Source organism: Arvicola amphibius, chromosome 5 (genome assembly GCF_903992535.2).
Source record: "Arvicola amphibius chromosome 5, mArvAmp1.2, whole genome shotgun sequence".
Taxonomy (NCBI): domain Eukaryota; kingdom Metazoa; phylum Chordata; class Mammalia; order Rodentia; family Cricetidae; genus Arvicola; species Arvicola amphibius.
The window spans coordinates 133,029,685-133,056,212 of NC_052051.1; the positions used below are offsets into that span (position 1 = coordinate 133,029,685).

The 26,528-nt window shown below is 42.8% G+C and overlaps 1 protein-coding gene across 2 annotated transcripts in view; it reads right to left on the reverse strand.

Moving 5' to 3' along the window:
- The window catches only part of Fbn2 (fibrillin 2), a 202,600-nt gene that overhangs the window by 59,471 nt on the left and 116,601 nt on the right, over positions 1-26,528 (reverse strand). For both annotated transcript variants that reach the window (XM_038330380.1, XM_038330378.1), the window contains exons 18-31: positions 24,857-24,982; positions 21,710-21,835; positions 16,990-17,109; positions 12,280-12,417; positions 11,704-11,754; positions 11,123-11,248; positions 7,487-7,714; positions 6,672-6,797; positions 5,124-5,252; positions 4,177-4,302; positions 2,353-2,478; positions 1,814-1,936; positions 1,536-1,661; positions 881-1,006 (exon numbers count right to left, since the gene is read on the reverse strand). In XM_038330380.1, coding sequence (XP_038186308.1) covers positions 881-1,006; positions 1,536-1,661; positions 1,814-1,936; positions 2,353-2,478; positions 4,177-4,302; positions 5,124-5,252; positions 6,672-6,797; positions 7,487-7,714; positions 11,123-11,248; positions 11,704-11,754; positions 12,280-12,417; positions 16,990-17,109; positions 21,710-21,835; positions 24,857-24,982 — 1,797 coding nt within the window. The remainder of the gene's footprint in view (positions 1-880; positions 1,007-1,535; positions 1,662-1,813; positions 1,937-2,352; positions 2,479-4,176; positions 4,303-5,123; positions 5,253-6,671; positions 6,798-7,486; positions 7,715-11,122; positions 11,249-11,703; positions 11,755-12,279; positions 12,418-16,989; positions 17,110-21,709; positions 21,836-24,856; positions 24,983-26,528) is intronic.

The following is a 26,528-nucleotide window of genomic DNA, read 5'->3' on the forward strand; positions in this document are numbered from 1 at the left end:
TGTAAGGCAGTCTAAATAGAACCTAAGAACGTATTAACAGTTTAACATTGCAAACTAAATGAAGATTTGGATCCTTTAAGACAGTGGTTATAACCTGTGTGTCACAACGCCTTTGGGGGGTTAAATGGTCCTTTCACAGGGATTCCCTAAGACCACTGGAAAACACAGCCATTTATATTACGATTCATAATAGAAGCAAAATTAAAGTTATGAAGTAGCAATGCGTGGTGATATTTTGCTCTATCGGATAAAGCTTGTCTGAAGATTAGAGCGTGGAGCTAGCTAACCAGAGAGGGCAGGCAGTGGTGGCACAGACCTTTAATCCCAGTGCCTGGGAGGAGGAAACAGTAATCAATATGACTGGGCAGAGAAAAGAAGTGATAAAGCCGGGCGGAGATGGGAGCGTGGCCCATTTTCACCTGGGAAGTTGGTGAGGTGAGAGGTGGCTATGGCTTGCTCCTTTGTCTCGCTTACCTTTCTTCATTTACCCCTATCTTTGACTCTGGGAGTTTGTTATTAAGACCAATTAGAATTCACACTATGGCAACAAAAATAATTTTATGGTTGGGGGGTCACCCCAACATGAAAAACTGTTTTTTCTTTCTTTATGCGGGCCCTCCATCTGGGCAGTAATCAAGCTGAGCAACTGAACGATGCTGCAGACCCATCAGAAGCAGGGCGGACTCGGTCCACTCCTTCCTACTGGGTGACTCCAGCAGTGTGCACCTCAGACACGATGCATGGTAAAGGTAAGAGTCGGTTACATATCACATGACAGTCATATCCTGGTGGACTGGCCCAAGGATGCTGAAGGCTGAAGCGATGGCTGCTTTTGAAACCTCTGAGGCTGAAGTCTAGCAGACATGAGATGGAGCCCTACCTGTACATCCTGTGGTCCCCTTCTTCACCGAATAGCCCAGCTGACAATGGCAGATGAAAGAGCCCTTCGTGTTCTCACACTCCCCAAACATGCAGATGTTGGGATTCAAGTCACACTCATTCACATCTGGAAAACATATGTTCTGGTTACTGCTATCACATTAATTTAAAAGCCACCTTTTAATCTGAATAGCACTGTACTGAAATAAACAGATAAAATTGAAACTGTGGCCCCCCCTTGGAAGACTTGTATTGCAGGTAAGTACTATGTGCCTTTAAGGGTGTCTGAAATAATTCTTTTTCAGATTTTACAGTTCGGGCAAAATGGCTCAGATCTGCAAAGTAACAGTGAAATAAGTCTTCTTTCCATGTGGATGTGTGTTCATGCATGTATCAAACTCTCATTTGCTGGAGAGTGACATGCTGTCTTCTGGACATGCCATGGCTATCACATGCATGACCTCACAGTGGCTGTGGTTACTTGTACGAGATCAACCCAACTAAAACTGAAGCATAGATGTGGTAGGTGGTCTCCAGGACCACGTTTGAGGAGATGCGGGAAGAGAGGGAGATGGGATACTCATTATATTTCACTCTGTATGGTGGTCTCAACAATAGAGAACAATAAAGAGTTGCCACTGACTTCTGATACTCACCGATGCACGTTTTCATGTCCATTGAAGCCATGAAGCCATCGTAACAGAGGCAGCGGTACTCCCCGGGAATGTTGGTACACTGGCCACCATCGCAGACGTCAGGATTGTTTTCACACTCATCGATATCTGATGACACAAAGTTAACGCCCAGTGAAAGCAAGAACGGCTCTCCTCGGTCCCAAATACATTTCCTCCGCTGGGCTCTCCGCGACCGAGTCTGGAGCCACATTTGTAAGAGAGCAACCGTAGCATGCGCATTTAGCGTATCTTTTCTGTACCTGCACACGATCTCCCATCTGGCATCAGTGCATACCCCTCACTGCAGCTGCACTCGTAGCTTCCTTCCGAGTTGGTGCACTGGGTGTCGCAGCCGCCGTTCATGATCATACATTCATCGATATCTGTGCAGATATCACGTGCATGTTAGATGCCAAGTAGACGCCCGTCCGAAGGGATGGTGGCTGCATCTTCTTTTCAAAACGCTGATGCTTGAGTAGCTTTGGATTTGTCTTTATACTATTGGTACTGATCAAGTTTATACCATTAATCACCCTTAATCCCTTTCACTTCCTTGTATATAGCATTCTGTTTAGCCCACTGGCTGAGAAAGGAAGAACCCAGACATATAACGACTATGGAGTTTGGAGTACTTTTTATGATAAGACCAGTGGGGTTTCTGCCAAATCAACAAACCATCTGACCCCTGCTTGCATTCATTCCTAGTACAAAGGACCCTCGTAGGCTTTAGGACATATTTGGTGCCAAAGCTCGATGGTCTGAGAGATGGGAAACTCAGACCTGTGTGGTCCGCCCTTACCTATACAGCCCTGGCGGTCTGGTGTGGCCTGGTATCCAGGATTGCAAGAGCACTGGTAGGCTCCGATCATGTTCACACATTTGCCATTCCTACAGAGATTGTCGCTCAGGGAGCACTCGTTGATATCTATAAAAGACAAGCAGAATTATGCTTTAAGCCACAGCAAACTTAGAAGAACCTTTAAGAGCAGGCTTTAGCAAAGGGGTGCCACCTGAGTAGGGAACAAGACAAACTGGGAGGTCTGGTGAAAATGCTGGTCCCTGATCACTTATTTCTGACCCCAGAACTTCCTGTTGTGTTGGAAGCATTTTCTTCTCTGTCTATAGTTTCCAAAATGGAACTGCATGTTCTACTAACCCTTGAAATGTATATAACATAATTGAGCAATTTTTAATGTTATCTAATTTTATTTACAATTACATAGCCACATGCAGCTAGCCATTGCCACCACAGAGTGCACGAACAGAGTGTGTGCCATAAATGAATCTTATTATTATTTATTTTACTCCATGGGTTTACACTGGTGTGTGCATGTGGTCTTCAAAAGCTGTTCAGATGCTGCCTACAGAACTTGAACTATCCTGAGGGAAGACGCTGGTTCCAGAGGACAGAGTTAGGACAGTGAAGACCCTCACATGTTTGTTCTCATCAAGCTGCCTATGTGCCTGGGTATGTGGGCCTTCAGTCCACAACTGTTAGTTTAAAAGAATCTGCCCTTATGAGATGGGCAAATGCCTTAATAAAAACTCAGGCAAAAATATGTGGAAGAAATCATTAAATTCCTAGAGAACACCTAGACATGGCAGAGTGATCCATTTCCATATTCAACATGCTCATCAGAAGGAACATAAGTCAGACACAGTGACCACTGGATATAATGAGAAATTATTTCAGACTCACACAACTACCTAGAAGATGATGCTACATAAATTTATGTTTATAGTCCCTGAATGCAGATATCACAAAACCTTTATTTCGTAATATAATTTACTCTTTTGCAGGGCAGTTTTCTCAACTATAGGGTTGATAAACTCTAAGCTATGACAAACTAGATGCAGGAACAGGTTCCTGCATCACTATCTTGCAGCATGTCCAGCCATAAATTCTTCAATCACCAGGGTAAAGTCATCTCTTGCACTATTATCAAAATAAAAATATTTAAAAGTTGAAATTCATCTGAATGAAAAGTATCTGTTTAATGTATTATGTAAGGCTCATTTTATGTACTGGCACAGAAATCTATCTGGCTTATAAACAAATGCTTGCACATTGTTAAGCTGTGCTCAAACAGTTCTGAGGAAGGGGCTTCCTGGCTAAGTCTGTGCTAGACAGCATGTGTACCAGAACACAGCAACCCTCTGGATTTACACGGCAGCAGCGGGAATGGGCAAATGCCCCGACACTCTGCTGTCACCTTTGCCGTTCTTCTGAACTTGGTGTTAGTAGAAGACCTTGCGGCATGAGGTGTCAAGGGAGCTCTCATGATCTGATGTGGGTGTGTAGACCCTGGGTGTGGTGTGGACTCTGACTGACTAGGGGAATGGGTGTGTGGACAGAACACGGAATGGGTGTGTGTGTAGAGCAACTACCAGGAGGTGTCCTGGACAGCTTACTCACCATCCTGCCTGGACAATGGAACCCATGGGTTTGAATAGATGTCTTTACTTGGAAAGCAGCCTAATGCTCAACAGTCTAGAAACTGGATATAGAGAATTTGGATTTCCAGGTTGTCATGAGCCACAGAATCACACACCCATCAGAACTGGCTCCTGATCTTTATCCATTGTGCTCACTGGATTTCTAGATGAAGGGGAAAAAACTCACCCACACAGTCCTCACGGGATGGTGACAGCTCGTGTCCCAGTGGGCAGTCACACTGAAAGCTGCCCTCAGTGTTCACACAGGTGCCACCCCTACAAAGGAGAGGGTTACGTTCACATTCGTCAATGTCTGAAAGGTAAAAACGTGAGATCCATTGAAGAACTCGGAGGAAAATATATTTACATATATAGTACAGGAGAAGTGGGGTTGGGAGGCAGGTGTGCAGCTCAGACAATGACACATCCAGTCAGAAGTGGGGCAAGTTTTACTTTTTCCTTCAATATAAAAATTATGAACCATCTGTCCTCAACACAGTAAACCATTGGAAAATTTTTATGTATAATATAATCTGGTTCATAAGAGGTTACATATACAAAGTTTACTTTATGTCATAATAAACGAAGAGTTTGTATTTCGTTGCCAGTCATTTAGCATTTATAGCTCAAATCCAAATGAAAAACAAAATCCCAAGACTCCTCAATGATTACAGTGAGGAGCGTCTAATCTGTGACCCGTGGTTGCTTGCAGCTCAAGTCAGTAAAGAGTGCAGATCAGCACACTATAGACAACAATGCCCTTTGTAATGTGAAAGGGTTGTACCCGAGAGTGGCAACATCTTATGTGGTAAGTTCCACAAGTCACTCATATGACAGAGTGGCCTAAACGTTCTTCAGTATCACAACTACAAGGCACAGCTCTCACGGGACTGGCAAGGCAGGACACAAGCTGGAGGTCACCACAATGCTACCCATTTAAAATAAATCCACCCTGGGAAGTCTGTGTATTGCTTCCAGTCTGAGGAAGGTTATTTTGTCTGCCATTGACAGCTCTCGGCCTCAGCACACCTCTGGTCAAGGGTGCTGCCACAGCTCTGAAGCCAGCCATGGCATGGCAGCCCAGCCTGCATGAGGCTGGTGTCCTAGCCAGCAGGAGGGTCTGGCCGAGCTTACCCATGCAATTCTTCATCATCATGAAGCCGCTCTCGTATCCCTCAAAACACTCGCATTCAAAACTGCCTGGCGTGTTGACGCAGATGCCACTGCCACAGAGGTCAGGAGAGATCCTGCACTCGTCGATGTCTGTTCCCCGTGTTCAAGAGAAAGAAAAACACAGAATGAGATAAGAGATTGCTGGAGGCACGGGGCCTTCCATGTCAGGGGCTGGGAAACCAGGATTGAGAGGAGGAAGAAATGTTCTGAGGAGATGGGGTGGGGTGGAGGGGACGTTGTGTCCTTCATAAGGCACATTCCTTTCTCCAACTGCCAAAACTGTCATGGCCAACCGGCAGGTGGGGCGTGTGTGTCTTTGAGTTCTGAAATGTGGCCTTCGCTTTGCGGCTGAGGTGTCGTCATAGAGAACAGACCAAGCCACTCCTCTGAAAGGCCCAAGTGGAGAGGCAGTGTGCTCACCTGGGAGGAAGACCTAGAGAGGCGTGAGACTGTTCATTCTACTCCTCCGGCCAAGGGAGCATGGGGACCTGGAACCCTGAGGCTAAGAGGGCTGCCTGGGAGAACACAGACAGGCAGCCTCCAAGGCAGACACAGCACAATTCTCAAGCCTGAGCCTGCAGAAACAGCAGGGCCTTGGAGCAAACCCACAATGTGATCCGTGCTCCATTCGGCAGAGAAATGCTTACTTACCAACTTTTAAAAAAAAATAAAGAGAAATCACATGTTTGTGTTTTGCTGTGTTTTCTATATTCCAGTCATAGTATCTGCACTCTGAAAAAAGTTTATGAGAAATCCCTCACAACTGTAGCGTATTTTCAATACTGCCTTTGGATCTACACAAAATATGTTTAAGAAAACATGAGCCATTAAAAAAAAGTCACAAAGAAATGTTTCTGCTGCTATCTTATGGTGTGTTAAAATATTTATTGCTGTATCAAGGCAGGGCCTTTTATGTCTCTGACTGCCCTGAGATCTGTCTTTCCCAGAGATCCACCAGCCTCTGCCTGTTGAATGCTGGGATTGAAGGCACACGCCTGCACACCAGGCTCACTGTGTCTTTTGATGAATGGAAGTTTGAAGTCTTGCAGTATAATGAGTGGACAACTTCTGCATTTCCGGCCAAGCATTTGTAATAAAGTGCATGCCATCAAAAAGATACATTCCTAACTTCATCTCTTCTCAAGGTAAAGAGGTTAAGAATGTCGTTTGCAGGTGAGGAAAGTAAGTCAAAACACATTTATCACAAACTAAAACAATTACTAGAATATTCTTCATGTTGATAGGCACAGACTCTTCATAGCTATATTCTTTAGTCCTCACATATTTTGAAGATCATACTTTCACATCAAAACAACATTTGGTGTGATTTTGTAGCTCTCAAAATTATTTGGAGAACTGGATTTTAAGTTCAGTAAAAGAAAGCAATAATAATAATAATAATGAGGGAGAAAGGGGGCTTCTATTCTCACTGAGAAGATGGGCTCTGAAGGCTGCATACTCACTGCAAAGGCAAGAAAGCCAGGGTTTATTGGAGAGAAGCCATCTTACCCGTACAGTTTCTCTCCTCCATGTCCAGGGCGAAGCCATTATTGCAGCGACACTTGAAGCTTCCGATGGTGTTTCTGCACTTCCCGTGGGTGCACATCCCGGGAAAGGCTTTGCACTCGTTGATATCTGAAAGCAGAGTGAGGCCTAACCGTGGAGCTGGTTGACAGGAACGAGTCCTTTTATTGCCTTAACTTAAAAATCTATCGCCATGGACAATAATCGTGCAGCCTTGGACAGGGACGGCTCCTGGGGTCTGCAGTGACTACAGAGATGGCACAGAAAACGTGTCCATCGTGGATAAGGTTCTCCACCCTCAACTGAGTCTCGCTCCTCTATACCTGGCTGTTGCTTATGGAGAACAGTGGGGACAGGGATCTCCCTGCTGCTGAGGAACTGGGCAGGTCTACCTCCCCTCAAGCCGTGTCAAAGGAAAGGAGAGGGCCAGTAGAAGGAGAGAAAGAAAATGATGAGCATCCCAGAGTCCCATCAATACTGTCTTTTATATGTAATTTATAGTTTCAGACCTTAGGTTGGCCACAAAACAAAACCCATCTAATTTGCATGGGAAGTAGAAAAAGGCACGATTTCCTGAGCAAATTGAGAGGGTGGGGAACATGGGAGAGGGGAGAATGGGTGGGGGGAGAAAGGGAAGGGAGTGAAGAAAAATATATAGCTCAATAAAAACAATAAAACACACACACACACACACACACACACACACACACACACACACACAAAAGAAAAGAAAACCCATTCTCAGAGAGCAAAGAGAGAACCCTGGTAGTGTGGCAGGCCAGGAGCCAGCTTGCAGTTACCTTTGTAAAATGGACGCCCAGTGAGGATGTCCCCTCTGTTAGCAAAGCCTGGGCCCCTGGGGCACAGAGTCTCATATTCCTTGGTGCCAGGCTTGGGGCATTCTTCACACTCCGTGCCCCAAGCTGCCCCCACTGCACAGCAGCAGGCGTCCATGCGGAACTTCCCAGGAACGGGGTGGATGCATTCATCCTCATCCCACTTCAGGAAGCACTGCTCCAGGCGGATATCTGCATGGAGAGTGCAAGCCCAGGCTGAGCCTTAGTCGGAACGCTCACTGCACGTCCCTCTACCGCACCTGTTCAGCGACTCAGACACTGTGTGCCTCAGGCTACCTGTGCTCAGTTAAAACTCTCTCGTCTCCTAAAGATCCTTCCTTCCTCAATGGCAGTGCTGGGTGAAGCTAGCTCAAGAAAGCAGTGCATGACGGTGGGCCTGCAGGCAGACTTACAATGAGAAATCTGTCACCGCCTTGAATGGATTCCATGGTAACAGTCATTGAGGGAGCATGAAAGTGGGCTCTTAGCAGGTTATTTGACTCTCACAATGAACCGGAAAAGCTCTCCTGATAACACGGCACTTCCATGTCCCAGCCAATGATCCTGGTCTTGCATTTTCCTCATTGGAAAAAGAATTTTAATGATGGACTCTTCTTTTTAATCAGCTTAAGGTCATTTTACAGCAGTCATGTTAGGGTCCAGTCAGTCCTCTTAGGGTTCAGTCAGTCTTGTTAGGGTCCAGTCTGACCTGTTAGGGTCCAGTCAGTCCTGTGAGGGTCCAGTCAGCCCTGTTAGTGTCCAGTCAATCTTGTTAAGGTGTAGTCTGACCTGTTAGGGTCCAGTCAGTCCTGATAGGTCCAGTCATCCCTGTTAGGGTCTAGTCAATCCTGTTAGGGTTCAGTCAGTCCTGTGAGGGTCCAGTCAGTCCTGATAGGATCTAGTCATCCCTGTTAGGGTCAAGTCTGGCCTGTTAGGGTCCAGTCAGTCCTGATAGGGTCCAGTCATCCCTGTTAGGGTCTAGTCAGTCCTGTTAGGGTCCAGTCAGTCCTGTGAGGGTTTAGTCAGTCCTGTTAGGGTCCCGTCAGTCTTGTTAGGGTCCAGTGTGACCTATTAAAGTCCAGTTAGTCCTGATAGGGTCCAGTCAGCCCTGATAGGATCCAGTCAGTCCTGTGAGGGTCCAGTCAGCCCTGACAGGGTCCAGTCAGTCCTGTTATGGTTCAGTCAGTCTTGTTAGGGTCCAGTCTGACCTGTTAGGGTCCAGTCTGACCTGTTAGGGTTCAGTCAGTCTTGTTAGGGTCTAGTCAGTCCTGTTAGGGTTCAGTCAATCTTGATAGGGTCCAGTCAGTCTTGTTAGGGTCCAGTCAGTCCTGTGAGGGTCCAGTCAGTCCTGTGAGGGTCCAGTCAGTCCTGTGAGGGTCCAGTCAGTCCTGTGAGGGTCCAGTCATAAACAACAATGCTCAGATGCATCCTTACTGCAGCCCATTTGCAACTTGGTAAAACCTATTGAGTTTGCTTTACTAAAACATTACGTTTTTACTTCAAGAGGGTTTTGTTCTGTTGTTACAAATTTTGGATCTGGGTTTTCTCTTGAACCACGTATACCCATCAGCTTCTTCACTATAAAGGGGCCAAATCATTTGTTTAAATGAAGGAGAATTTTCTTCTTAACTTCAAACTACACCAAACTGTATGTTAGTCTTTAACTGGAATTACTCAGAGACTCGGAGCATCAATGAACAGCCAGAAAACAGTTTGAACCAGCATGGTCCATGGGCAATATGCTCATGTGTCGGTCAACAGAGTGATGTCAGAGCTACAATCCCACACTGCCTAGTGGCAAAAATGGGTAACGGGTTCAGAAAAGAATTCTTAGATAAATAAAATCATTCTTTTGGTGAAAGGATCCTGAGATATGACGTCATCAGTGAGCTTGAAAGCCACTTCACACAGGCAAGGTCTTCCTTGATAGAAAGGTCGCTAAAGCAATGAGACAAGTTGACAAGTTTACTGTTTAAGTTATTGTCAATACTGCGTCTTTTGATTTCTCCACCAAAAAGGTCACATCTGTACTGGTGTCCACCTTCAACCTTGAATTACATACACTTTCAAGAATCAAAACTGAGAGAATTGTACTTTTCAAGAGCAAGCATGTCAAAGTTTTCTTTTGAGTCTCCATGCAGTGTGTCTTCACTAAGGTGAAGCAAAGGTCACACACTCTGCCACTTCCCAGAGCGGAAGCGGGAAGTTAGTAGGGCTTCCCAAACACTGGTCTCTATGAGTTGGCTTCACCCGGCACAGACACTAGGGAAGGAAGGAGCTTCACGACATGTGAAGAATTTAGTTAAGCACAGGGGGTCTGGAGGCCACTGAAGCAATCTGTTCAGAAGTCATGCTGCGAGAAACCGGAAGACAGAGATATGTGAGCTAAGGATGTTCAGAGTCTTTATATCTGGGAGAGTAGCTCTGCGCCTTTAAGTTCATATCAGTATTTGCACAAGGAATGGAAACAGCCAGAGCATGGGCAGTGAAAGATGTGTAAACACTTTGCCTGAACTGCAGACAAACTACAGCGTAAACCTGGAGCCCAGCAGCACATGCACGTGGGAGTGTGCTGCTCCCCACTGTGTTTCACACATTTATGTCACCTTTCCCCCTGTGAACACTTAATGTGACATCCCTATTTCATAAGAAACTCGATTGCGGGGGCTTGACACTAATTTGTTCTCGGCATCTTCACATTGTCACGTGCCAATCCAATTGAAACGCTCTCCATCTGCAGAATGAATCCACTTTGAACAACTCAGGAGGTGACAGAAGCTTTCACTAAGCACCAGGCTCCAGAACCCAGGCTTCTGTGCAAGAATGAGGACCTGGCTCAGTTCAGTGTTTGGAGTCTCCAGCTTGGGGGTGAGGGCATCCTGGAGCTGCCCTCTTCAAACTGGGCCCCTGAGAAAACCCGCCAAAAGTCAGCCCGTCCTTGGGGGCTGCTCAAGACCATGCCTATAGGCAACTTAAGGCTTGGTAGTCATTTGCCACGTGATATCTCTCCCACTCTCCTCAGGGTCACCCAGGAGTGCTTTGCTCAGATGAAACCTGGACTTATTAATTCTGTTTGATTGCCTTATTACATTGGTAGCAATGGTTTAACAGGGACTCAAAACTCATCATTCAGCCTGTCAGTACTCCGTAAAAGTCAGGTGTGGCAGTATACACCCATAACCAAGCACTGGCAGGCTCTGGGGATTCATTGAGCACCCATTCTATCCAAAATGGCTCTATATTTGGCAAGAGATCATGATGTCTCGCTGAACCAAAAATAAATAAATAAATAATAAAAAAATAAAGAGAGAGATCATGCCTAGTTTTCTTCTATTAATATAACGGGAATAACTGAACTTGTCTAAAATATTAGAAACTAAAGCTTAAATAATAGTTTTTCTTTTTAATTATAAAAATATGCTCGAAACAGAAACATTTTTAATAAAGCACATATTTTAATATCCTGGAGTGATTTTCCTCTCAAGCAGTATCTCATTTAAAGCAAATGTCTCCAGTACAGACTTGGGTTTTGGATTGGTCCAGAGGACAGGGAGCTGATGGTTAGCGTCATGTATGTGGACAGGAAAGCATGCGTCTTACCCAAACACACACGGCCAGTTCCATCCAGCGTGAGGCCTTCAGGGCATTCGCAGTGGAAAGAGCCTTTGCTGTTGACACAGCGTCCATTTGGACAGACGCCAGGAAACACCTCACATTCATTAACATCTGTGGGGAACCGCGGCAAGCAGAAGGATAAAGACATTACAAATAGCAAAAGCAGGTGTAGCCTCATTTCCTGTGTAGCGAGGGCATTCAATCTGCAACCTGGTGGTGTGGGTTATTACTTTGGTTAAAGCAAAAATATTCCACCGCGCAGCCACCAGCTTTCTCGGGCACCAGCTGTGCAGACGACCACGGCCTTGCTGTCCATAAAAGCCCAGCCCAGACATGCTCCCTTGCCAGCTGTTCTGTGCCTGGAAGGCTGGGGACTTCCTTATGAACTGACTGTATAAAGAGGAGAAATGGGAACCTTGAAGCTGTTTCCCGAGAGTGTGTTGATTACACTGAGCTATTTTAACTGAAATCTCAAGGGTCTTGAGGAGAGCGACTAGCTCCTTGAGAGCAGACAGAGAATCGGCACACTTCTCTAAGGATCTGTTCCATTTCAGCATTGTACCCACCTTCGCAAGTCACACCTTTGATCCTGGCAAACCCTCTTGGGCAAGCTGCGTCTGTAAGAACGGGACAGAGTTTTGCTTCGTTATTAAAAGAAAAGAAATACATTTGCCAGGCTCAGTGGGAAGGAATTAAAATTTGCAGCTGGGTGGCAGAGGCTGAGGACCGGTTGCCTTCAGTTCGGAAAACTCCCTCTTGCAGGGGTAGCACCACCAGCGTTGACCCAGATTGCAGCTGCTTCTCCCCCAACGCCTCACTGCTCAAACTGACAAATGAATTAAAAGCAAACGAATCAAAGCCTCAAGGACAAGGCCATCCTCTCCTCCTGGGACACAGCCAGATGAGGACCCAGGGTTTGAGCCAATTCTCCTTCCATGTCTAAGATACTTAGGAGGCCTGCTCACACTTAAAGGAAAACTCAAATTGTACATTTCTAAAGGAGAATGAATTCCACATGGGAAGACATTTTTGGAGAGAAGACAACAGTCTTCCTCCTTACAGACACACTGTGAGGACGGATATCCGTTGACTTGGAGATGATGTTCCAATCAGTAGCTCAGAGGGCCAGGTCAAGTGCCTACCTAGCTCACAGCGCTCACAGGGACTCCCCCAGGCAGCTCCGAGAGTGGCACAGCATTCGGACTTCAGGGTGGCCCCATTAATGTTCACTTCACAGCGGTTGTCCTGGATGTTGAGCCAGCAAGTCCCTTTCAGGCTGTCTGAAAAGGAATAGGAGAGGTTGGGAAGCTCTTACCTGGGAAGAAAACTCTCTGACACCACAGGGCTTTGTTACAGTGGAAAAAGATACAGGAGCATTAATTCTTAAAGTCATTTTGACACCACATTCTTTGAACATATTGACATGTGCCTGTATTTAAATGGGGCATAAGTCAAATACTGAACTGCACTATCCCATACAATGTGTCCATTAACATGATTGCATCTACTAACAAGCTATAGAAAAATAACCACTATTGCCCTAGAGTTCATTCTGGTACTAGGAATATGGTACATTGCCATGACAACACCATAACACAGGGGGGAGGAACAACCTCTATGGTATGTGCTTTGACAGTTAAGAACAAATATATATCATTTTCATTATTCTCTTGTTCAATTCTTCATTGAACAAGCCAGGCAAACTCTACATTCTATTCTAGAAGAGCCAGTATTTCCCTAACTGTGGACATTTATTTGATTAATAACTTGGAAAAAAATCTGAAAAAAGGGAGCGCAAAGATGATAAATGTGTGATGATCACACACAAAGGTGAAAGCACCAGTCATCCCTTGGTCGTTCAAGGAATGTTTGCTTTTCGGTACTTTGTCCTGCATTCTTATCTGTAGCTTTAGCTCTATTGCTAAAACTAATATATACTTATTTATCATCAATGATGTGAGAGCATAGAGAAATATAAATAAGATAAAAAAATCCCCTAGCAATCTGACCGCCCGAGATAGCTACTCCTATTTGTTAAAATGTTTCCATATCTCAGTTAGCTGTCTTTAAATAGTAAAAATCCTAGTGAGCGACCATGGACATCGAGCTGGTGACTCCACGTGAGTGAAAGGGAAAGGTCAGTAGTTAGGGAAGCTCTGGGCAGAATAACAGATTTGAACTGAACAAAGAGCAAATGACAACTGATTCTGAACCAGTGGCAGTGAATTTATTCCAAGCTGACAGGGCCACTAGTAACTGCCTAGGCAACTGCACATTTAACTTTCTATTTATTTATTTATTTATTTATTTATTTATTTATTTATTTATTGAATATACAATATTTTGTCTGTGTGTATGCCTGAAAGCCAGAAGAGGGCCCCAGACCTCATTGCAGATGGTTGTGACCCACCATGTAGTTGCTGGGAATTGAACTCAGGACCTTTGGAAGAGCAGGCAATGCTCTTAACCGCTAAGCCATCTCTCCAGCCCCCGTAACTTTCTTTGTACAGTTGTGGCTTTCAGTTAAGTGTGCACATACAGAAATGGAGTTCTGAATGTGCATCTAAGAAATCTGAACTTGTGACAGTGGCCTCAGATGAATCTCATAACAAGCCATTAAGAACATATCGCTGCACACAGCTGAGGGATACCAAAGTACATCCCCACAGAAGCTATTGGAATCTCATTTAATTCCATTTGCAAAGCTTTACTTCTAAATTCTGCAATAAAGCGCAAACATCCAGAGTGGGAACTAGGAGAGAAGTAATTACAATGCCTGTGTATATCACAAGAAGCTGCCATGGCCCAAATCTTCTGGTGGTAGAGATTAAACTAAAGGAACAATTCTTTCCTTGACCTAATACAAAATGTTGTGGGCAAGAGTGTGGGAGGGGTGGGTGAAGATGTATGAGGAATTCAGAGTGTGGGAAGGGCTGGATGAGAGCGTGGGAGAAGCAGAGGGTTGGGGAGGAGCTGGATGAAGGTGTGGGAGAAGCTGAGGGTGTTGGAGGACTGGGCAACTGCTTTCTTTTTCCTTTGTCTTTGCTTTTTCCTTTGGGGCGGTGTTTGGTTTGGAAAAAATCTAACCCTAACCCTAACCTAACTCTAATCCTAACCCTAACCTAACCCTAACCAGTTTGTATAGAGACAGTGACAAGAACAGAGAGTAATGAAGAAGAACACACTAAGATAGGATGTGTGTAGGAAGATGCTGGGATGAAATATATTACTATGTTAAGCTAACCTAAAATAATTACATTTAAAATTAGAAGAAACATAATGGGTGGGAGTGAAAAGTAGCGGAAATATAGGTAACCAGCTAGAAAATCAAAAGATTATGCGTATGGATTCAATGTGGATTTTGGAAGCAAGGTATCAATGCTAAAGAAGAGAATTTGGGGTGGCAGTTTAAAGAATGGAGCTGCCATTGGTGAAGATAAATATGTGTCTAAGAAACAAGATTGAGTTTAGAAACCAGAGCCTTGTTTTAGACATGTTCTATTGAGATATCACGAGACATCCAAAGGGAAACAGTTGCAGCCAGGTGGAAACACAAGCCTGGAATTGATGGAAGGGTGAGGATGGATCCATGGAATTGAGAAACAGGGGTGAGTGCACACAGGGAGGCAAAGAGATCAAGGGCCAATTGGTGATATACTTCAGGGTGGCGGTCAGGAGAATAAGAATGACATAGCAAATAATAATAATAACTTTAAAAGAGCCAGAAAACAGTTGCACTTGGAATGTTCACAATGCAAATCCTGAGAAAGTGACAGGCTTCTTTGATAATAGTCCACCGTGAGGAATAAACCATGGGAACAACAGCAGAGAAGCTGCTGCTCTTTTATGTCTATGAAAGTTAGGAACATGGGGCAAAAATGCATGCAGACCTGGAACAAAAACAAGGGACTCAGGTGTGGATTATATGGCACTACGGAACCAGAGCAGAGCAACGCAGGGAAGCCAAATAAAATACATTGTCCTGTCATGTCTAACACCACCAACCAGGATACAATTGTCTTTTAAACATTTAGAAAATCACTTAAGATAATCTTTAGTGTATCTAAAGGATTAACTCAAAGTCCATAACTATTCTCAGAGCCCAAAGAAGTCACAGATGGTCTGACTTTAGTAACCACACAGAAGAAATTTCATTCTTTATGCCCCGTGTCTTATACCCTGTGACTAGAGGTGGCAGGGTAATCACTCATTAGATAGCCCCATTGAAAACATGCTTGAGACAGGCTGGAGAGATGGCTCAGTGGGTAAAGGTGCTTGCCAACAAGCCTGATGACCTGAGTTCTATTCCTGGGATTCACATGGTGGAAAGAGAAAGCCAACGGAAACACTCAAATTTTATCGTAATGAATGAAAAGCTTAAGGCACTGGCTGGGGAAATGTGGTGGTGTTTAGTTGTTGGCAAATGGAAGAATGACTTAATGATTTGGGAATAAAACGTCTTTGTTTCATTAATAACTATAAGGACAAAAGGCCAAGATGATAAAAGTCTATATGATGAAAAAGGAAGAAGGATGCCTTTGATGCTCAAGTGGTTTACAGATTGCTTTCTGACTGTGAATTGACTGATGCTGAGTTCATTTCCTTTATATAATAAAAAATGACTCCATCTTGGTTGGGAATTGTGCCTTAGCAAAAATATTTCTGCTTTACAGATCCAAACCCCATACCCCACCACCGGTAATTAGATTTTAAAAAAAATGCAGCTCTGCCCAAGGCATGTGGCAACTGATTTTTGAAAGGAGAACCAAGCAATGCTCAGATTCCAGTGGCTGTGTTTCCCTAGGAAATGAAGACAGGAGTGTCGTGTCTCCAAAGAGGGTTCCATTGATAATCTGGGCCTTGCTCATTTCTAACTAAAAACAGGTAGGTAAGATAGCACCCAGCTGTCTATGGAGACAACGGTGAAACCACTTGTATCTTTTGCCTAACTATTAAATCGCTAATTGATTTTGGCTAGACAACAAACAAGAACTTGCCCATGTATATGACACTGTGTAGCTTCCTTTAAAGTTAGGTGTTAGGTAGGCATGGGGATTGTGGCAATGCCACTAGATGGGGGAGCAATGACCGGGCCAGAACTTTCCTTGATACGCGGTCTTTATTCCCAGATCACACTCTCGCATTCTGTACACATTCTGTGCCATTACCAAGACCTGGTCTTGAGCAGGCACAGTGGCCCCTGCCTGCAATCCCAGGATCTGTGAAGTTGAGACAGGGGAATTGTCAATTCCCAATCTGCCTGCTCTACGTCAGGTTCTAGGCCAGCCTGGGCTATACACCAAAATCCTATCTTGGAACAAAATCAGGAATAAAAGAACTGGTCTTAGCGATTTTGAGTCATATTTTTACCCATAGAGATTTTCCAAAGCAGAAGAACACTTATCTTCTTTTCTTTGGAGGATGATGGATGAGGGAAAGGAAAATACTAAACTCCTTCTATGTGTTCCTGGTTAAAATCTTCAAATTCTTATCCTCTGAACTGAATCCAAATTCCATCGTGTCTTTGATTACAAAAGAAGGTTTAAAGATCAGATCTGTGATAGTGATTTGATGGTACCATGCCTTTTAAAGCATTTGAAGGATAAGAAATGTGTGTGTGTGTGTGTGTGTGTGTGTGTGTGTATTCTCTATACATTTCTATACATATATAGAAATGCCTACAACCACAGCATCACGTATCTACTGATGTGAAAGGGGGCATCCTGGGACGGAAAGGTTTAAAAGCCTGCCTAATTTCCGCTCTTCTGCTCTCCTCCTGTCCTTTCTGTTTCCCCCACAGGAAGACTGAGGTAGGAAAAGACCTTCACATGGAATCCTTGTAGGAAGCTCACCGATGCAGACGAATCCGGTGGAGCTGAGCTTGCTGCCGGGCGAGCACTCACAGTGGAAAGAGCCGAGGTTGTTCCTGCAGGCCCCATTGACACACGGGTTGCTCTCACACTCATTTACGTCTACAATGCAGAAGGAAAAGATTCCGTTAGAGCTGCCATGCGTTTCTGGAAAATATTATTCCAGCAAGCCGTGCTATGCCAGAATGTCTGGTAAACTTGGCTCTTATAATTTTAATGTGGTTCTGCAAGGCCTAAAGTGAATGGGGAATGAAGACATGTTCTACAGTGTGGGTACACGTCTACTTGACTGGACCCTCAGTAGGACTATAAGGAACACCCTGTTTGGAAAAGGGTTCAGTATGTGTACCTTCTACGACTCTATTTATAGCTGCTTTGGTTTGCTTCTTGGTTGTCACTCAGGTGCAATCCACTGGCACAACAAAGCTTCATTGTTTTCTGTCTCTTAGAGTTCTCTGAAGTTTGAAGACAAAAGCATACCAGCATGGGCTTTAATTCTGAATTCCTAGAGGCAACCCAAGAAGCAAGGACTGGGCTATTCATCCTGGCTACTGAATTCTCCAGAGTCACCATTCACCATTCTCTTTCTTCAGCCCTTTACAGTCACGTGATTACTTAATGAATTACTTTACACAATTAAATTTAGTAAGACATAAATGAGGAAAACTAGAGCTGGGGCAGGGTGGAGGAGTTGTCTGTTGGTGGAACATATGCGTCAGGTGCTAAATTTAATCTCCAGAACTAATACAAAAAGAAAGAAAATAAATTTGATTGGATTGAATAGGACTTCATCATTACCATTTTTTTGTCTTAAATCAAATCATATACCAGTAACCTAAGCAGTTTCTGTTGATGTCAAAGGCAAATAGAATCATAGTACACCTACATTTTCAAGAGGTGACTAAGAAATTCTCAAAGTCAAATAGCATACCATATGAATTAATAAAAGGTAGACACAGGTCTCAATTAAAATATGAATGATAACATCAAAGTCACTTTCCATAAAATCCAATTACTCAGTTACAAAGGCAGCCACTTAATTATCTATCCTTGCCTAATTATTCCAAACACAGCAATGTACCTCAACGCTTTCAGGTTAAACAGAAGGGTCCCTGAGATCCCAAGGAGATAGTCCCCGCTACACATATCTTTGGATTTAATACAGACACTTCTTTTCTTTAAAATATTGTAAGTAAAGCTAGAAGGCTCCAGTGCTTGCTCTTGGCTACCTCGAGTGAAATGTAAACCAGTCCTGAAAGGGACAGGCTTAGAGCTGACTGCCAGTCACTGGGATAAAAATGTCAACTCAAAAGTCTATGTACAAATACCAAAGATGTGCCAGAATAGGAAGGGGAAATCTCATTGGGGCTTAAATCCTAAACCAAGAACTATAGACAAGTAAACGATGCTAAGAGTAGGGAAGATGCCCCAGCTGGTTATTCAATACCGAGTGGTCACCCTAAGAACATGTACGTACAAACAGTATCATATGGACTGAGCAGGTTATAGTTACATATTAAATGCACACACATGTAACAACATTTAAAGAGATAGAGGCAATGAACTTGAGGCAGATATATGGGAGGAGCTGGAGAGAGAGAAGAGGAGAGAATTATATAATTATATTTTAATTAAAAAATCTCTGTAGAGAGCAATTATTGTCACTTCAGGGTATCTAGAGATGAGCTCACGTATTAATTTAGCTTTTGAACTAACAATTACTGTGGGAAATGCGAGTGTATTTTGCTTTTAGGTTGCTTGCAACAAAAAAGGACTTCTTGAAAGAACAATACAAGTATTATAAGACTAATTCAAAGGCAAGGCTTTTCAATGAAAAGTACTGAAACCGTTTCATGAAAATTTCAGTACAAAAGAAACGAGATGAGCAAGAAGTATGCAATCTGAGGGTAACCCACATTTAATTCTCCAATTAATTCCATTGTGAGAGCCCCCCCCCAAAAAAAAAGAAGGGCTGGTGTCATAGTTTTACAAATACCCATTTTGAATTAAGCAATGGCCAACTCAAAAACTATAAACACATACAGCGACAACTACAAATATCAGCTATTTGGTTTTCCCTTAAATACAATGTTTTTATGGTATAAATGTCATGGAAGCAGAAATTGAAACAGTTCACTGTACATTTCTGGAAATAAACTTCAAAGCACATCTGGTTTACATTGAACTCGTTATGTCAGTGGAAGCACAATCGAAACCACAGTCCTGGATGTAAAAATTTTAACTTTCACAGACTCTCCAAGCTCAAGCAAAATGAAATAGTTCTTTTGTAACCTCAGTCTAAAATACAGAGAAACCTCCTGCTTATTGGTACTGTTGCTTATTATATATTTAAATTAATCTATTGAAACCATGAATTACAAATAGAGTAAGCGAACAGAGAAAACACATACACAAAAAGCTGAAATTTGCAAAGAGTCTGGTACTAATTCCCTGTCTAGCCCATGGAAATTAGTGAAGGAAGACTAGAGAGGAGAGACCAGGCTGACAAATTGACTGTGCCCAATGGTGGAAGTCAGGAGACTCGAGGAGACAAGAGATGTGAGGCCCCTTGGTCGGTACATACGTAGTTTGTGGGAAAACTTTAAATGAAAGGCAAATAACAGTGGGTAAAATAGTTACTTGGGTAAGTTTCCAGGCTAATTGATTATTCTTTTTTAATTTCCACCAACATCATAAGGTTGGAGCCAAAATATTTTTCTATCATTTCATCTTTATTCATAGACTATGGACTCCTTTCCTATGAACCCCAGATAAAAGTCATTTCCATATCAAAGGAAAGACTAAGGTTTGTGAGAACAAGTGCTCTTTGAACAAAGTCAGTCAAGACATCTCTACCCTCCTTGTTGTCTGATTTGCCACTGAAGTGACTTACCATTTATGCGACAAACCAGAATTTTGCTACTAAATGTCATTCTGTCTTTTACCTGTTTGGTAGTTTAACTATCAATGCCTTTCAACTCTGTCTTACTTGTTTTGACAATTCAGGGTTCACACCACAGAACCAGACCCCAGCCACTTGGTTCCCACTCTCTGTCTCACGCCATCGCCAGAGGGAATGGTTACAGATGGGAAGCTAGCCTTTAATCATCAATAGTTCTGAGCTAATAGAGAGGACATCTCATCTACCCTTACTTTCTACGTTTCCCAAGATTTAGAGAAACTTACCCTTTAATAGAGACCCGAATTGGTAAAATGTACAGAGGTATGGCTATCCAGGAAAAACAAAAATGCCACAAACCCCTTACCTCGCCCTTCTGGGATGGGGGACAAGCAACACAGGGAAATGTTCTAGAGAAGCTTTTCTCAGAGAATGTTGAAGGAAAATGGGAGTGTGAATGGAAGCCAGGAAATAGAAAATGTCACATATAGTTGCAGAGCCTAGCAGAGTTTACCAAGAGATGCCCCTCGCTCTTAGGGGATGCCCTGACAAGTACTCCAACCCAGAAAGGATGGGTGTGTCCTGCCAGACAATAAGGGAAACAATTATCTTAGCTCAGTTTAGGAAAATGTGATTTTATGGAAATGACTATCCCCCACCCCCAAACACACTGGTTAATTACTCTTTTTCAGAGATCCCTCCAACTCAATCCAAACTTAGAACTGCGCTTTGTAATTGCATTCCTTTGGCTTCAGCTGAGACATTTGTGTTTTGGCATCTTGTTCAATAGTCCTAACTTGCTTCTGTCCACAAGAATGCTTTGAAGTTAAAGAAGAAGATGAAAAGAGGATGTTAACATCCCCCCCACCTTATAATAGTGCGAATGCATTTTTCCTGGGTGTGGAGTCTCCGAGGAACAATCACACCCACAGAAAAGGAAAGGGTTCTTCTGCAATAATTAATATTAACTTTCTTAAAACAAGGTACTATTTGGAAGTGGTAGCAGGATTTGAGCGTATTATAGGAGCTGTCTGCAGGCCCACATCCTAGACACTAAGGGAAGAAAATGAATGGTAGCTAAGAAACAGATTATTCGGAACCAGAACTGGGAATCAAGATATCAAGTCATCCCTGAATGCCCTCACATCATAGCCCGAGTCCCACTGAAAACGGAGACCTTCTTAAGCATTGAACTTGTTCAAGAAGCTTGCACCGCAGAAACTCATGGCAGAAAAAAACCCGAGGTTTTAAAATATTGACCTAATTTAGAGTTACAAACCCAAATGATATCCTTCAGCTAGTCAAGCGGAAAGGACAATTTTCATAGGATATATATTTCAGGGAGGAATTAGTTTCACATAGGCTCCAAATATTTTTCTAGGTCAAGGTTTTGACACTATCAACCATCCACTTCACAATGAAGTGGCTAGCCGCTGAGTACTTTTGGAATGTAAGTTTTTAGGTTAGTGTGTCACAGTGATTTTTTAAAAAAGAGTAAACCAAGTGAACAAAATCAGATATTCTATTTGAACAAGTGAAGTTATACGGCTCTTTCTGTTGGTTTTTCAAACTGCTTGATGATCACCTATGTGAACAGAACAAACCAACAGTGTTTATAAACTGTGTTTACACGAATGCCATTCCTAGAACCTTCAAATCCACGGACAGAGATCATAAAACAGAGAAGACATTCTCCCACATGTATTTTGATGACACCCCTTTACTATGACTGCTGTGGATGTATTTTTGAGGTGCTTTTGGGGCCCAGACACGCCAAGTCAAGGAAGATAGCCCAGCCCTTACCTTCGCAGGTCTCTGTCTCTGTCCGGAACACATAGCCAGGGGGACATGTGCAGCTGTAACTCCCCGGGGTGTTTCTGCATAAGCCATTGTCACAAAGCAGCCGGTTTACCAAGCACTCGTCAATGTCTGCAAGCAGTCAGCGGAAGACAAGAGCTGGACACGGTTACAGGAACATCACACGAACCACCTACGCCTTATTTTTATTGGTTTGTCCCTCAATCTCTTCTCTGACTCAGTATTTTTATGCCACACTAGAGCAAACACATTCTGTGCTATTCAGAGGGGACCTTCTTCTTATGCTGTTGGAGGCTTTTATGATCTTCTGAAGTCCTTGGAAAATGTGTCAGACTTAGCACGGGCTCATTCTTTGTTCTCCTTCAGTTACCTTCCCCCACTCCCTAAAAGCAATTATGCTAGGTTTATTTTTACATTGAAAGCCCTGATAAAATATAATAGATAGTTAAACTCATTTGACAGTAAACTTACACATAATAAGAATATGATATTTCTCATTTTTTTCTATTAAAATTCCAAGAATGCATTAAGTGTCAGTTATGGGAAATTTTCCCATTGTGTTTTCAGCTGAGGAAGAAGAGTTCCTAGCAAAGGACTGTTGATGCATTTCGTACATTCCTCTGGTCATCCAGAACGGCCCAGGGAAGACGGTTTAAAACCTACAGTTCAAACGTTCGCATTAACTTTATCTCACTTTATTTGGGACGGATCTCACGCTGTAGCTCCAGCTGGCACTGAATTCACTCACTGTGGGCTGAGGTTACAGGCACTGACTTCTTATCTGCAAGCTTGGTTACCAAGAGGAAGAAATAATAACCGCACTTGGGGATAGGGAGTTCCTTTTGCTTAAAGTGACATTTTTCCTCTCGCAAGCAGTTGCCCTTGGTCAAATGGCATAGTGTCACCGTGACGATACTGAAATAGGGATCAGGAAACGATTTCACGTAGCATCACCATAGGTAGCATTATCTTTCTGCTTCACTTGAGTCTTACCCACTCTGGATGCTATAGTTTGCTCTGATTCCATCTTTTAATGTGTTTTTTTTTTTTTTTTTTTTTTTTTTTGGTTTTTTGAGACAGGGTTTCCCTGTAGTTTCTAGAGCCTGTCCAGGAACTAGCTCTTGTAGACCAGGCTGGCCTCGAACTCAGAGATCCACCTGCCCCTGCCTCGCGAGTGCTGGGATTAAAGGCGTGCGCCACCACTGCCAGGCTTTAATGTGGCTTCTTAAGCTACAATTGTATAAACTCAGTCACTTTTCTTCAAGAGTATGGCCCCTACCAGGATGACCATGTTCCAGTGGATGATCGTATACACCCACACATATATGGGCAGAACAAATTGGACTCAATTGATTACTTTTTTTTTAAAAAAAAAAAGAATGGATGAAGTTGGAGGGGGTGGGAGAGTAGAAGGAGGAGGGATGGGTGTAGAAGGAGCTGGGGGAGGGGCGGGAGACATAGTTCAATATGCTTTGTATGCACATACAAAATTCTCCAAAAATTAGAGACATATTTTAAAAAAAACTAATCCCAAATGAGGTCACTTCCTGCGCTACTGAGGTTGAGGACTTTGGTGTATGTTTACTAAGAGGCACAGTTTAATTCCATGAGAAATGGGTAAGAAAATGATGAGTCAAATACTTGATAAGACTTGCATATTTTTTATGTTATGTGTGTGTGTTTGGCCTGCATGTAGGTATGCGCACTGTGTACATACAATGTGGAGAGCGATATGGGTATCACATTTCCTGAAAACCGGGGTCACAGAGAGCTATGAACCACCATGTGGGTCCTGGGAACTGAACCCTGGTCCTCTGGGAGAGCAGTCAGTACTCTTAACTGCTGCAACATCTCTCCAATCCCTTCATCTATAAGTCGTCAACAAACATCACACATATGTGAAGTGTCATAGCTGTGTGACATGAGTTCTGCGTGGGACTGGTCACAGGAGTTTTTTGGTTTTCAAAGAGCCCACCCACATGCTCATTTGGAAGTGCCTTTGCTTCTACTTAACAAAGGGTGGTTTGGTTTCTATTTATTTATTTATTTAGACAGGATCTCCAGCCTGGTTGACCAGGGACTATGGTTGTCATAGAGCTTGAATTCCTGATCTTTCTGACTCCCAAATTCTGTGATTATAGGTGTGTGCCACTGCCACCACCATTGGTTTACGTGGTGCTGAGGATTGAACCCAAGGCTCCCAGAATTCTAGGCAAGCTCCTAGCAATGGTTCCAAACTCCTGGCCCATCTGCATGTTTTTAGAACTGTTCAATAATCCTTGGCTGATACACTTTCTTATATGTATTTAGTTCATTTAAGTATATAATAGTCTATTTAAGTATGTAATAATAAGAACCTAATTTAAATTCATCTGTATATATCTTAAATTCAAGATCAAATGGGTATATTAAGCAATAAAACCATTAGAAAAAACACAGATATTAAGTTTCTTTACTCATAATCATCAGTTGCTTGGTTCTAAAAAGCATTATGGGTAATTTGTAAGCGTCATGCACAACAATAGTTCTGATAATTCTCATTTTATGAAAATGGACTCAATTTTCTGTGGGACAGTTTTGATTTTATTTAATCTCGAAGATGTAAATTAATAAAGCATTGGCCTGAAAGTCTCCTTATCTTCCTCCCTTTCCTTCTCCTGAATATAAATTACACTGGAGTTTGGTTTCCACATTCTTCTGTAAGTTACAAAAGGGAGCGATTTCTCTCAGCTATGATGTTTAGGCATAGCAGTAACTAGTGGTTGCTTGATAAAGTCAAGGTTCCTCCAACCTGGGTCACAGTACTTTCCCAGCCTATCAAGTGTGTTAGCCTTTGAAGTCTACACCTCACCGAAAACATTTAGGACTCAGATAACTACAGAGAAGCAGTCAGTGAACGATTCATTTGTAGTCACTCTCTTGGGGAAAGACTATTTAAATTACAAGTACCCCATCAAATTCGACGCTGTCCTGTAGAACTTAATTCTAATAATTTTGTTATCAATGCACAATACAAAGGCAATAAGAAAAGCTATGGGAGTTCTAGTTTTCATCGTTAATTATGGTTTCTCCTCTGATCCGGGGAATTAAACGACCCTAGTGGCTCTTGTACACATATCCGCAGGAACTTACCGATGCAGTTTCTTCCAGAAGCATCTGGCTCATAGCCACTATTGCAGTTACAGCGGTAGCTGCCTCTCAAGTTCTCACAGATCCCATTGGCGCAAATGTCAGGGTCCAAAGCACACTCGTTGATATCTGCATGAAACACAGGATGTTTAACACTCACAGACACCTGTTTGCCAACACAGGAGGCTCTAACAAGGAGCTGTCGACACGGGAAGCATCTAACTTTGAAAACCTACCGCTTGTGTTTTAGAAAGAAAAAGGAAATAAAATAAGAACAAACTGAAGGATACGACACTGGTTAAGTCAAAAGAAAGTAATGAAAGGAGCTGGCCCCACCCAAATAGTTAAGCCATCTAGTATGTCTATATTTTTGACAAAATTAAAAAGAAAAATTACAGGCTCTTGGCTCAAAATCCAAAAGAAATCTCAATTTAATAGGTATTAGAGCCATCTAATTAAAACATAGAGATTTATTAGAAAGGCTCATATGACTTCATAGTCACAGGGTGTTCTTGCTTTGTTCTCATTATTAGCAATTATTTAAGTAATGGGATACATAGTGCTTCTCATTGTTCCTGAGTTAGAACGAACCCAGAAGTCACTAAAACATAGCTACTTGACAACTCAGTTTCACAGCAAGCCACGGGCATGACTGCTGCCTGGCTGCCCAGGAACAATGGCAAGTGAACTCCCATCAAGCAAACATGCAATTCCTAATAGGCAGTGGGCTGTGGTGGGAGGGCCAAAGACAGGGAATTAACAAAACAAAACAAAAAAAAAAAACAAACACAAAAGAAAGCAACAAAAGGGGAAAAAAACCTAACAACAAACTACTGTGTTGCAAAAGTTCCCATTTGGTTCACTGTGATCAAATTCTGGTGCTGACTGTTCCCAGGAATTGGGAACATCCCTATAATCCCAGGTGCTGGGACAGGGAAGGAGACTCTGGAATTAAAGGCCACCCTAGGCTTCAGGGCACTGTCTTAAAAAAGGAAAATGGAATTAGAAGACCTTTTAAGAAACTCTCTGCTTATTTATCTCTGTTTTCATTTTGTATTTGGGAAAAAAAAAATCCCAGTAACATTCTGCCTCTTTCTCTGGTTTCAGATATGGATTTAAAATGTAGCAACACTGCCTGAAGATTTACAGTCCGCCACAGGGTGGTCCCAAACTTTTGCACTTGTCAACACAGAAGCCCTTGCTTCTCTTTCGGAGTCTTGTTAAAATATGTTACAAAGTTAGAAATAAGAGACGGTGAATGAATTTTACTTCTACAGTTGGACAGGAACATTTTGATGGTTTTTTAGAGCACAAACGATCTTAGTTATTTCGGGACAATATATCCCAGACCTGATCCATATCAAATATCCCTTAAAGATGGGTAATCTTTCCTAGTGGTGTCCATATTGTTATTTGGTGTAGTGCTGTCTTAAAGACACAGACACATAAGATCATGGATATGGATTGTGAGTAAGATTTTCAGAGAAACACTTTTAACAAATAAATACTTATCTGTCGTGAAAAGCAGTCACATGTGAAATAGAGAAACAGCTATTTCTCTGGAAGACGGAAGATGGTTCACCCTACCAGTCTCTACTTCTTCATTTTCACCATAAATATAACCATATTCCCATGATAATCAGAAAGCCATGAGACCGAGAGTTGAGCAGGATTA